The sequence below is a fragment of the Protopterus annectens genome, chromosome 7.part0 (assembly GCF_019279795.1).
Source record: "Protopterus annectens isolate FY-2018-M chromosome 7.part0, PAN1.0, whole genome shotgun sequence".
Classification (NCBI taxonomy): Eukaryota; Metazoa; Chordata; order Ceratodontiformes; family Protopteridae; genus Protopterus; species Protopterus annectens.
The window spans coordinates 1,589,901,547-1,589,915,478 of record NC_056739.1 but is presented as its reverse complement, the minus strand read 5'-3'; the positions used below and the strand labels follow the sequence as shown (position 1 = coordinate 1,589,915,478).

General features: G+C 39.4%; 1 protein-coding gene across 1 annotated transcript in view; it reads left to right on the top strand.

The window, feature by feature from the left end:
* The window catches only part of SUSD3 (sushi domain containing 3), a 1,048,308-nt gene that overhangs the window by 858,032 nt on the left and 176,344 nt on the right, over positions 1 to 13,932 (top strand). Inside the window, exon 4 of the mRNA XM_044078145.1 lies at positions 5,723 to 5,881. Within this exon, the coding sequence (XP_043934080.1) occupies positions 5,723 to 5,881 (159 nt within the window). The remainder of the gene's footprint in view (positions 1 to 5,722; positions 5,882 to 13,932) is intronic.

Genomic DNA, 13,932 nt, shown 5'->3' with positions numbered 1-13,932 from the left:
TATCCCCTCGAGCCACATGCTCTAGGGTTCTAAACCTCACCAGAAAAATAAATAGGATGTGCTAGAGGGATAGATTCCTGTCCCAGAGACTTCCCATGCTTTGGAACAAGATCCCAATCTACATTAGGCAGAGCTCCTTGCTAACACTCTTCAAAAGAAAACTTGACAAGTGGATGGGAAACAGAAAGTTTACCCCAGGGATCATTTCAGTGGCTCTGCTGGACAGAGGCACAGGGATCTAATCTAAGGTGGCGATGAAAGCTAACACATTCTGGCTAGGCTTATAAATGCCTTCGGGCAGATAGCCTTTTACCTACCTATGAACCTCTGAACCACCAGCTAATATTATCAGCTACCCAAAGGCCCTTGAAAGGGTGTCCAATTATTACTGTGCAATATTATTATCCAATTGGTAATGTGACTATTCAGTCTTAAGGCTTATTAGACTGGCTTATTACGGTAAACTCTATAAATATGCAATGTACTCAAGAGCCTAACTTGTCTCTACACAAACAAGCCACAGGTAAAGGTTTTTAAAATATTTAATAATAACTAATTAAAACACAAGACAATACTACTACACAACAGAGATATCTAAGAGTTCAGAGATGACACAGAAACAAAATAATACAGTAAGACAGGTCTGATGTCAAAGAAAAACACTTAATCTAACTTTCTAATCTTTAGCTAATCTTAAGAGAAAATACAGTGCTATAATCCTCCTTACATACATAAAGAGCATAAGCAGTACTGGGGTTGATGGTCCAACACAAATGCTTTCAGTCTCTCACTGAACAATAGTTTTTAAACACAGTAACAAACAGCTCTGCTAAGGCCCTCCCAAATTACATCATTTTGACACTTAGGTTTTCCCAGTATTCACATTACATCATTTTGACACTTAGTCTGGAGTTCCCAGGCAAACAAACTGCATTATTTAGCAAGCTAACACCTGCTCAGGAAACTACAACAATAAAGGACATTTCACATGTATACTCTAACAATTATTCCTTAAGTTAAGACAGTAGAAAGAATGTGTTCAGCCAGACACTTCGGCACCACTTTTTAAGATAATTATAACTTCAAAGAACATTTGAAATGCTTGCTTGATTTTCCTTACAGCAGATGGCAATGTTGCAACAATCTTGAAGTTCACAGTTTACAGTGTTTTCTTTTATTTAAGAACACAAGCCTGTATTTTACATTTATTTATACAAATGATAGAATTATGGATCAAATTCTATTTGACTAGAATTATGGATCAAATTCTATTTGAGTAGGCTGGCAGCCTTCGCCCATCTTTCCCCAATCTTCACAACGTGTATACGTATATATGTAACTACTAGCAGCACTAATACTTGGAATGTTTATGTATGTGTATATGCACATGTATATGTATATATGTAACTACTAGCAGCACTAATACTTGGAATGTTTATGTATGTGTATATGCACATGTATATGTATATATGTAACTACTAGCAGCACTAATACTTGGAATGTTTATGTATGTGTATATGCACATGTATATGTATATATGTAACTACTTGCAGCACTAATACTTGGAATGTTTATGTAAATACATACATGTAGGTATCTAACTGGTGAACAATACAGGAGAACTTTCTTTAGCATCAGTAACCCGCATAAAAAAGAAGGACAAACAGCATAATGCCAAATACTTGTTCCCATAGAAAATCATTGTCACTAAGATTTCTTACTGTGGCCGACAATAATTAACTTTTGAGGAAAATTTCTTCCTTCCTCAAGTTGGTGCAACCATCAAGTTGGTACATATAAGTTCATGTCTGTGGGGGACTTGACCCTCACATGAGGGGTGCAGGGGGCTTGCCATCTGCAAAAACAAGAAAAAAAATGAGTTTTTCACCCATTTGTATTTCAGGCATTTTTTGCTGTTGTTGTTGTTTTGGAACATCAACTTTCAGGCAGTCAACATTTTGTAGTAGAACCATGTGTATATGTAACTAGTAGTAGCACTGATACTTGGAATGTTTACATATGTATGTATATGTAGGTATCTAACTGGTGAGCAACATTGGTACTTGAAATGTTTATGTATGTATATATGTAACTAGTGAACAAAATGTGATACTTAGAATGCTTATATTTGTATCTAATAAGCAGCAGTATTACTTGGAATGTTTATGTATGTGTATGTGCACATGTATATGTATATATGTAACTAATAACAGTACTGATACTTGGAATGCTTACAGACACACACATATATGTAGGCATTTAACTGGAGAACGGCATTGGGACTTGGAATGTTTATGTATGTATACATGTGACCAGTGAACAAATGTTTGTGTATGTGTATACGTATATATGTAAATAATAGCGCACTGACACTTGGATTGTTTACCTATGTACGTATATGTAGGCATTAAACTGGTGAACAGCATTGGTACTTGGAATGTTTATGTATGTATATATTACCCTGATTAATCTCTTATATTTACTTCTACTCTATTAATACTACCCCCTCTCACATTACTCTGCTTCTCCTTCTAAAGTATCTCTTCCCCTCTCTATCCTACTTTAATTGCCATGCTTTCCACTTTCCTATACTAACATTTATGACATTCACAGCCTAAAATTCACCTTCATCAACTTGGCTCTGTTATTCTTAAAACCCTGATTAATCATTATACTTCCTACTCCTCTCTAGTGACTCCCTCTCTCTCAGCTTATTAGTTCTCCACTAATATTCGTCTTCCTTCTCCACTCTTCTTTCATTTACCCTCACCTTCCTGTAATATTTCTTTGTACTCCATCCTCATCTTTGAAATCCTTTAATCTGCATAGCACAGTAAATATGTTATTATTCATGAATATAAAACATATACAAACTGCTATAAGTTAAAAATGAAACACTGTATGAACATGTAACTAGTTTTCTCACTGTTAAAAACTATGTATGTATGCATGTTATTATGTATTCCAAAGTGCATTATGTAAACATAACCGACTGGTACTATACTTACTGTCTGCATCTGGAGATTTTTTCCCCAGGCCTCCGCTAAAAAAAGACCTGTGTCCAGTCAGACTTTCCCAGTAAACAAATCTAAAATAAAAAATAAATAAATAAAAATGTAAGTGGGGAACAAAACTGATACTTGGGAATGTTTGTATATGTATCTAATAAGCAGCACTGTTACCTGGAATGTTTATGTATATGTATATGGACATTCGTATGTATATATGTAACTAATAACACCACTGATACTTGGAATGTTTACAGACATACATACATGTAGGCATTTAACTGCTGAATGGCATTGGTACTTGGAATGTTTAGTATGTATACATGTGACCAGTAAACAAAAGTGATACTTGAAATGTTTATGTACGTGTATACGTATATATGTAACTAATAGCGCATTGACACTTGGAATGTTTACCTATGTACAAATATGTAGGCATTTAACTGGAGAATGGCATTGGTACTTGAAATGTTAATGTATATATTGACACTTGGAATGTTTACCTATGTACATATATGTAGGCATTTAAGAATGGCATTGGTACTTGAAATGTTTATGTATATATGTAACCAGTGAACAAAAGTAATACTTGGAATGTTTATGTACGAGTATATGTATATATGTAACTTTTCGTGCACTTATACTTTGAATGTTTACCTGTGTACCTATATGTAGGCATTTAACTGGTGAACAGCATTGATACTTGAAATGTTTATGTATGTATATATGTAAGTAGTGCACAAACTGATACTTAGAATGTTTATATATGTATCTAATAAGCAACACTGTTACTTGGAATGTTTATGTACATGTATATGTATATATGTAACTAACAACAACACTGATACTTGATAAGTTTACAGACATCCATATATGTAGGCATTTCACTGGAGAACAGCATTGGTACTTAGAATGTTTCTGTATGTATACATGTGACCAGTAAACAAAAGTGATATTTGGAATGTTTATGTACGTGTATATGTATATATGTAAGTAGTGAACAAAACTGATACTTAGAATGTTTATATATGTATCTAATAAGCAGCACTGTTACTTGGAATGTTTGTGTGTGTGTGTGTGTGTGTGTGTGTGTGTGTGTGTGTGTGTGTGTGTGTGTGTGTGTGTGTGTGTGTGTGTGTGAGACTAGTACACAGTGAGAGTGGGCAGCTTCTGACAACTCACCCCAGGATGTCATCATCCTGAATGGAGGGGATCCAACCAACTTAATAATTTGCAAGGCCAAAGTATTGAATTGAATGGGGGCTCACTGCACCTAGAGAGGATAATGGGATTCTGAAACATTTAGTGTTAATGAACCACATTACATAGTCTGAGTGGCGTGCCTGAGCTATCCAATAGCTCATCTGAATCTTTCCAACAGAGCAGCTCCATCTGTATGATGGATTTGGTAATGCAGAGAGGGAGCTTAATACCAACTCCAATTTACAAATGGAGCTGCACAGCCATTAGGCTGTTGAGGTCCATAACTCAGTCTGTATAATGGACTGGTGAATGCTGGCAGTCATGCCTGCATTCACCATGTTCAACAAGAAGGACATGGATGTAGGGCCACTAGCCTACCAAGGAATTCTATATTTTTTGAAAGAACACACTGAAATGAGCTGGGCACATGAATAGGTATGGGATAGGGAGAGGAATGATGGTAGTGTGAGAGGCAGTAGGAAATGGGAATAACATTTGTCCAACAGTGGCAATCTACATGTGGCAGCCTGAATATGGATTTCTGTGAGTAAGAATGGCTTCTGTGTGGCAGGTATTGTTCTGTGAGTAAGAATGGCTTCTGTGTGGCAGGTGTTTTTCTGTGAGTAAGAATGGCTTCTGTGTGGGGCAGGTGTATTTCTGTGAGTAAGAATGGCTTCTGTGTGGCAGGTGTATTTATGTGAGTAAGAATGGCTTCTGTGGGGCAGGTGTATTTCTGTGAATAAGAATGGCTTCTGTGTGGCAGGTGTATTTTTGTGAGTAAGAATGGCTTCTGTGTGGTAGGTGTATTTCTGTGAGTAAGAATGGCTTCTGTGTGGCAGGTGTATTTCTGTAAGTAAGAATGGCTTCTGTGTGGCAGGTGTATTTCTGTGAGTAAGAATGGCTTCTGTGTGGCAGGTGTATTTCTGAGAGTAAGAAAGGCTTTTGTGTGGCAGGTGTATTTCTGCGAGTAAGAATGGCTTCTCTGTGGCAGGTGTATTTCTATGAGTAAGAATGGCTTCTGTGTGGCAGGTGTATTTCTGTGAGTAAGAATGGCTTCTGTGTGGCAGGTGTATTTCTGTGAGTAAGAATGGCTTCTGTGTGGCAGGTGTTATACTTCTTTTCATGCATCCATTCCCACTAAGTAAGCCATTATTTGGCTTACTGGTGCCACAATCCAGAATTCCAGGAAATTTATACAACTTTTTGAATTAACCTTTAATAATTGAGAAGGATTTTAGGAAACCCTGACCTGCTCCATAAACTGTAAAGGTAGAATCAATCTCCCACACACAAATTATAGCAAGAGCTCCAGTTGTTAAATGTATTTCTTTTGCAGACCAGCAGTGCACATGGGTTTTTAGTTTTTGAAAGGTGGAAGCAAACATGGATGTTTTTATGTATGTTTGTATGTATGTATGTATGTTTGCATGCATCTGTTTATGGATGCATATATGTATGTATGTATGTATGAACATATTTATTTTTAAGCATAACTGCATTTTGTTTTGCAGGGACATGCAGCTTTGGTATCAAATTGAATGCAGTGAACTGGAAAATATGCAAGCTGTATATTACGGTTGCAAGGGAAGAAATAATAATAATAATAAACCACAAAATAAAGAAACATTTGATGAAAGAGGAAACACATATGACAATTTTTGCTTTTGCAGGTAAGTTAAAAGCATTGTCTTATACACATTTGTAATAGCTTCCTTAATAAAAGAACCGTATATATTTATGATTTTTATGCAATTATAAACTGTGTGGCAACAACTGCCCTGCTAAGATGGTCAAGAAAATGCACTGCAAGATACAAATAAATAGTAAACATTCACTGGAGAGATTTTTAACTTAAAAGTTTCTTTTGTATGTCTTTTGTTTTAAATAGTTTTAATGAAACAAAGGTGTGAGTTATCACCAAAGATAATTTTAGAATTTATAATTACACTGGGACTGATATCACTAATGACCAAGTTAATTTGTTAACTAAACAGTTCTCCTTTGTACCTACAAGAAGGGCTAGCTTGGTTGATGTGCTGATAGAACTGAAGCTTTTCACTAAAAACTGAATTATGAAGTACTGTTTTGTGAAAATAACACTCATGACCCCTTAAGAAGGCACAACACCTTCAACCCACCACTCCTACCTTTAATTAACTTGTTTGAAAAAATGTGTGAAAGGGACATTAGGCATGTAGAAGGAAAATTTATAGGAATTTCTCAAAAGCTGATAGGATCGTCCTGAAAAACTTTGTCAGGATGGCACTATTCATATTATGAAATATGTCCATTGTGTGTGTGTGTGTGTGTGTGTGCGTGCGTGTGTGCGTGCGTGCGTGTGTGTGTGTGTGTGTGTGTGTGTGTGTGTGTGTGTGTGTGTGTGTGTGTGTGTGCGTGTGTGTGTGTGTGTGGGCAGGTATGGATTCTAATAAATATGTTAACAACATGAGCCTGATGCTTAACAGTGTTTTTTAAAGACAAGTGTTAAATGAATGAAATGAAAGTGGCCTATAGTATAATAGATTTGTGGCTGGATGATTTATGATTAAATAATCTTATTTTGGATTCCACATACCATTTCGTACAGGTCAAAATGGAGAGATGATAGAGGTTCAAATGGAGAGAGAAGTCTTGGTGAGCACCTTCACGAGGTGGACCCTGTTTTTCGCAAAAATCTAACCAAGATGACACTGATATATAGACTGTACTTTATATAGCATACATTATGGACAGAAGTAGGTTAAAAAATAAAAAAAAGAAAGCTGGGTGTGCAAGACCAATGATAAAAAAAAGTGCGTAATCCTTATAGGCGCACTGGTGCCAGGACTGGAGAAAATGACAGTGTAGAATCCTCAAGACACAGAAATATTCCTACAATGGAGCTAGGCCAGACCCAAGGGGAGGATGGCTCCCTGTTATAGAAGAAAGTAGTAGGCCACAAAAATTACAAAAACTGATAGGCCAAAAAAGAGCCATAAATACAGTAAAGTGGACTATTAAGGATAAGAAAGAAACTATGTATTGCTACTATTATGCAACAAGCCCAGAATTTCCTGGCAGATGATATACAAAAATATTAAGAGAGAAATTAGAGGAAGGAAAAATACCTGCACAAGGAAAACTGTCAGAAGTTTCAAATAAAAAATTGTGTTCATTAATAGAACAGATTTATGAAAAATATTATATAGACCAAGAAACATTGGGCTGATGGAAAAATAAGTGACTGAGGAAGTGCAAAAATGTAAAGAATATAAAGAACAAGATCTAGAAATTTTTAAAACATATAAAAAAGAAATATGGACATGGGAAAGAAAGAGAGATCTGATATGGTGCAATATTTATGCAAAGGAGAAAACCAGATTAATTAATACAAAAAAGAGCCCCAAAGATATTCAAAGAGAAATACAGGCAAAGGCATCCAGATATGAAATATTTTACATTACAAAAAACAAGAAGACAAAGAAGAAAAGTAGAAAAGAGGATTAGTAATGGAGAAGTTGAAGATATGGAAGCTGAAGTTATGGATTGCGTGTGAAGTGAAGAATTTAGTGTGGAAGGTCTAGATATGATGGCATTGTAGTAGGATGGAGCAGTGGATTCCCAAATTAAGGAGGGACCAGTGAAGCAGGAAACATCTGGTCAGTTGCTATGTGAAGATACTTTGGAGCCTTCCATAAGGAACTAGTTCAGGGGTTCAGTTGAAGTTGCACAGCAAGGGAAGGAGCCTGTGGCAACTCTGATGTAGTCAATGTTGTGGTGTGATAGGCCAGTAAGTTCCCATATGAAAGAGCAATGGATGACACAGGAGGAAACTGGACAGAATGTGGCACAGGAAAATGCTTTGGAACTTTCTATAGAATGCACACAAGAAATGCAGAACAAAGAATGTGCCCACAGTTTAGAAGAAAATGATCTAAGAGAAGATTTGTTTGATTTATTAGAGATGGGCAGACATTCAGATCAATGACAAAAACAAACTACAGAAAGTCAATAAAACTCAAAAATTTAGAAGCCTGATAAAACAAATGAACACAGTAATTATGACTGTTCATACAGATGCATGCAATATAACAGAAGTAAATAGGATACATTACTGTGCAGCTAAATTAATAACAGATGAAGTCTTACACGGGGAAGTAAGGGAAAGGAAGGGGAAAAATCAAATTCCATCATGGAAGTATCGAATAGAGAAAACTATAAAGCAATTAAGACAAGCCTCCGGATTCACTAATCCTCCATGTAAGACTTAATAAGTCTTACTCGGAGGCTGCAGTTGAACGGTTTGACGTCAGCATGCCATGAATATGCATGAGGGCATGCTGACTCAACTGTAAGTCTTACACGGACCGTGTAAGAAAGCAGGGGGCATGTCCGACTGCCGAGCAGTCTAAATGTCCACACCCCTGCAAGTGTTTTAAAACTAAACAAAGCACACACACAAGAGCGAGTCCGCTCAAATGTCCCTGCACCCGACACCACACTCCCTGATATTGTAAACCCCTATCACAGTTCTAAAATGCAAAACATTAAATATATTTTTTAAATCCCAAAAATAGCTGCCCGTATTTGCGCGTGTGTGCGTGGGTCTGCCCATTGCTTAGCTAGAGTTAGCAATTCTGACATGGAAGAGCATAAGAAAGAATGTTTATGCAAATCACACCAAATAGCAATAGTGTAATGATAGAGCGTTCGCACAAAGAAGAGGTATTCACAGTTCGAGTCCCACCACTCCCCTTCGTATTTATTTTTTAAATCAGTATATGAAATAATACCTGACAAATATGTTTAAACATTACTAAAAAGCAGTGAAATGGCGAATGTATCAGTGAACAAAATAAATATTTTAAAGGATCCTGATGTAAAATTGCCTGCAGTTAAGCAGCGTTTCACCCAGCGTAATAGAGTTGCTCGTAGTTTAATACCACTTTACCTAGCGCAATAGAGTTGCCCATTGTTTCATAGTGCTTTACCCAGCGCAATAGAGTTGCCCATAGTTCAATGGCGCTTTACTCAGCACAATGTGTTTGTGCGGATGTGCACGCCATGCCAACCAGGACACCGTAGGGGACCAAGGAGCAACATAGAGCAAAGTTGCTTAAATGCAGCCACACCCCCTAGCCTGTCTGGATAGTATGAAAATAAAATGAATGACAAGGTTCAAACCCAGGACTCTGTGCATCAGAAGCAAAGTACAGAACCACTAAGCCATGACAACATAGGGGAAACAGCCACCATTAACATTCATATGCTTAAGAATGGTAATTTAACCATTACTAAGCAGGTCTGCAGTCAGCTGAGAATTTTACAAAATGGCCAATCAGAAAAAAGTGCGGGGAAATGCGGCATATTTATGCCCCACAGGTGGGAATACATGCAACAACTGATTGTAGCTCACATTTGCAGTTAGAATGTCTGGTGTCGGAGAGGGAACACGCTTCCGAGCGCAACGTTGGGGCATCGAGGAGTCCAAATACATGGTTTGGCTCCTTGTCCACTGTCACGAGTCAAGACTCCTGCAGGGCCAGTTCCAAGGGACGGAGTACAAGGCAGAGGCTTGGAACCGGTTAGCTCGTGACCTCACCAGTGCTACAGGCATTCCTCGGACTGGTGAGCAGGTCCGTCACCACCATGCAGACCTGAAGAGATGAAAGCAGGACTGCCTTAACCAATGGATACAGGAGGCCCGCGGGATGCCCCACAACTGAGTATGTAGCCACGGAATGCAGTATGTAAGAATTGATAATGGAGTATGTATAACAGATAGGTATGTCTCAATATCCCTTCATTTACTTTACAGCTGCAGGTGACTGTGCTATGAATCAGCAAGCCTATGCTGATAGGCTGCTAAGGCTGCGGCACCAGGCAGGTTAGTGATTATTCTGCATGTATTGTTATATAAAATATGGGAGAGAGCATGAAAGAAAGTGTTGTAGTCCAATAATACAGCCATAAAATTGCCTGAATAAGTCCTCTGCATGTACTGTCAGATATAAATGTCAGAGAGGCAGAACAAGAGTGTAGAAACCCATTGAGAAAGGTAACATATATCTGGAATAATATCTCTGCAGGCACTGTCATATAAAATAAGTGAGTGAGCCTGAAAACAGATTGTTCTAACCTATTAATAAAGGTATAATATGTCTTGAACATGTCTGCCATATACACCGTTAAAACAAATAAAGGAGTGAGCCTGTGGAAAAGTGTGTAATGTCATTAATAAAGGTCTAAAACCCAGAGTGTGTCTGTGTCACAGAGTCTGAAATGTTGTTGTACCCTTGCAGTATACAATCAGTACTGTTTGAAAAGGTGCTGGCAACCCAGAGTTGTGCAGTCCCATATAAAGCGGGTGATGGAAGTACTAGTAGCTGTGAAACATATATACAGTCCACAGCAGGCAGTTACTGGCTGGCATGAATAAGTAAACCTGGCACACATGTAGCATGTTATTTTTTCCCCAGAAATGTGAGTGTGTGTCAAGAAATGCAGAGTTCTGTACAAATTGAAGTGAAAATGTCATGTGAAAACATCCCAGATATGTAGATAAAGAAATATAAATGCAATCAAGAAATATGTAGCAGTAACATCTGCATCCTGGACAGTTAGTATGTCAGATATAGGTCAGGAATATATTGAACTAGCCAAACCCAGTACACAACCTAATGTATGGTGGCAAGTGTAATAATACATGTAGGGGATATACACCTGCAGTCACTAGGAATGTAGTGCAGACTAAAAGGTCATTATAAGATGTTAACCGAGGTTTTTTATACACCCTACTGTATGTGCATAAACCATGCAATTCCACACCTCAATGGGTATGTGTAATCTTAAATATTTGTTGGGACATATGTCCAGTTGTTCTATAAATATTTGCATTCACGTTGATGCATGTGCCCTGTTTAAACACCACAATCATGGTGGCCTGTTGCTACCAAACATCCCTGCATGCTGTTGGAATAACCACTGTGGTTCAATATATGCATGTGTTATGCTTGCTGTTCAACTGTTTTACCCTTGGTGTGTTGGGTTAATGGGAATATTATCGCATACTGTTACAACTAATCTGGAATGCTGTTTTGCTTATGTTGTAATTAAACACAACTAATCACAGAATGTATGGGAAGGCTGGTCCCAGCAGACCCACCTGTCCCTCCTCAGCCGGCGAGTGCACCTGGCACCAGCAGGTCCGGTGCCCAGTCCGGGCTCCCTTCCTCCATTGGTCCTGTGCCAGCTTCAGGTGGAAGCACTGCAGGGGATGGGGCTCATCCCCCCGTGCAAGCATGGGCGGAGAAGGGCCACCTGTCACCCTTCAAAGGGTCCGGGCTTTGGTGTGTAGGGAGATCCAGCGTTTAGTCGCTGATCACCTATGCCATCTTGAGGCGAGAGTGGTGCGTCTCACGGGTGAGCCTGCCTGTCCTACGCAGCCCCCAGCACAGCCACCCTTGGGGCTGTGAAGGTTCAGTGGTGACTGCCCATGGGTGGGGATCTCAGTTCCACTGTTACCATCTGTGGGCTCATGGGCTTGCGATTTCCAAACATCCGACCCCGTCAATTGTGTCACCCACCCCATGTGTCATACACCACCCCTGTATGCGTCTTGTCTGTCTTGTCTGTTTACCATCCCAACCTACCTCCCTGGACATAACTACTTCCTCTACCTCACTTCCCACTCTCACCTGAAAAAAAAAAAAGGCAATCTGTACCCAGAAAAAAATTACGCCCCATACATAGCTGCCCATTTTGCACACATATCCATCAGACAAACATGTAAGCTGATAATTAGAATTGGCAGTACAACATACTTTGTTGTCCTCACCCCTCTCCCAGGGGTGGAAGGTTTCAAATTTCACTCCAAATTCATTGCATATGCACAGCTGTTGCTGTTAAAGAAATGGGCAGCTATGGAACTTCCCTACACCTGTCCTGCACATCCCGAGCTTGTTTACCTACTGTGTGTCCCTCTTTGTGCCCCCTTTTTCACCACTTTCGTATCTCCCCATTTTCTTTTCTTTAAAAGAAATTAGCGTGGGAGTTAGCGGGAGTAAGCATGTTTAAGCAGTAGTTAGTGGGTTTGCACCAGTGTGCGCATATGTGCGCTTAGCTAAGCATCGCTAAGCATCGCGCAAACCCGCGCAAACCCACTTACAACTGCTTAAAAGTGCCTTAGTCACTCTATGGAAGGGCCCTTGTACTGCTCAGCAGCAAAATAAAATACCCCTGTCAGTCTCAAACCCCAGACCTTAGACTCACAAGACTGCATGAAGTACCACTAAGCCACAGCAGTTATACAATAATGTGGTGCTGAAAGAAATATATCATGCATTACAATGAGTGAATGTAAAGGGGGAATAGGAATGGCATAGCACAAATCTTGTTCTGTGGCCCTTAACAAGCAAGTGTTGTGGAATTGCATGACATGACTGTGAAAAGAGAACCAGCCATGCTAGTAGGGAATAATGTTCCAGTAGCATCTTACAAACCCCACACGGTATCAGAGCAGGATAAACACTGGCATATTTGAATAGGTCAGAGGTCAGACCTCCCAGCTGTGACTGATTTACAGGGATGTCCCTGATTTGCAAACAAATGTTAGCTGTGCCCCTCTGACTTCCTGGGAAATGTACTAACAGTAGGCAGAAAGGTGGGGAATCTCACTTAATGAAAAATGTCAATAAGTGAGAGTAGACACTGCTTGCACATCAGAAAAGGTATAGTAATACATATGCTCCGAATCCCCCAAAGTCTCAACAACAAAATATCTGAAAAATATCACAGGTGTATCCCACTTATATGTACCTTTCCCTGAGGCTGTTCAAATATTTACCTGAGAGTATCTGAGGCCTGGAAGTGTCAGAAACACACAGGCATATCAGCTTGTCTGCTGTTACACACTCAGCAAATAGCTGTAGAATGAATTCCACAAGTATGCCCATATGTAGGAGTACACCACAGAAATATCAAAGGATGTAGCTATGTACTGCTAGCAACCACCTGTGACAATGCCATTGTTCAGGTGCTGAAAAGACTGGTGTGGTGGACAGTCAAAGGATACTAGGCTAACCTCTGTCTACCATCTGGATATGTCCACAGGTGGGAGCTACTGAGACAGACTACTATCCTTTATAGACTAACAGGTACACAGCAACTCTGCATATTCAGCAAGATAAACAGCACACGATAATAAATAATGCTCTCCGCAGTTCTGCACCCCTACCCAAAAGTACCATATACCTGTGTAGTCAGGCACACCCACAGGTGTAGGTAGGCATACACAGTACTGAAATATTTCTAGTTGTCCTGAGCAGACTGTGCTAATGTCAGCACAAACAAACCACAAACTGTTCAGAAGTGAGTAACATACTAATGACAGTATAGCAGTTCACAAACAGTGCATGTGCCTGATATTCATAATTGGTAGTACAACATACTTAGTTGTCCTCACCCCTCTCTCAGGGGTGGAAGGTTTCAAATTTCACTCCTAATGTATTGCATATGCACAGCTGTTGCTGGTAAAGAGACGGGCAGCTATGGACCTTCCCCACACCCATCCTGTACATCCTGAGCTGGTTTCCCTACTGTCTTCCCCTCTTTGTGTACCCTTTATCACCACATTCCTATCTCCCCATTTACTTTTCTGTCAAAGAAATGAGCGCAGGGGTTAGTGAGAGTAAGCACTGGTAAACATTAATAAGCGGGTTTGCACCAGTGTGCGCATGTGTGC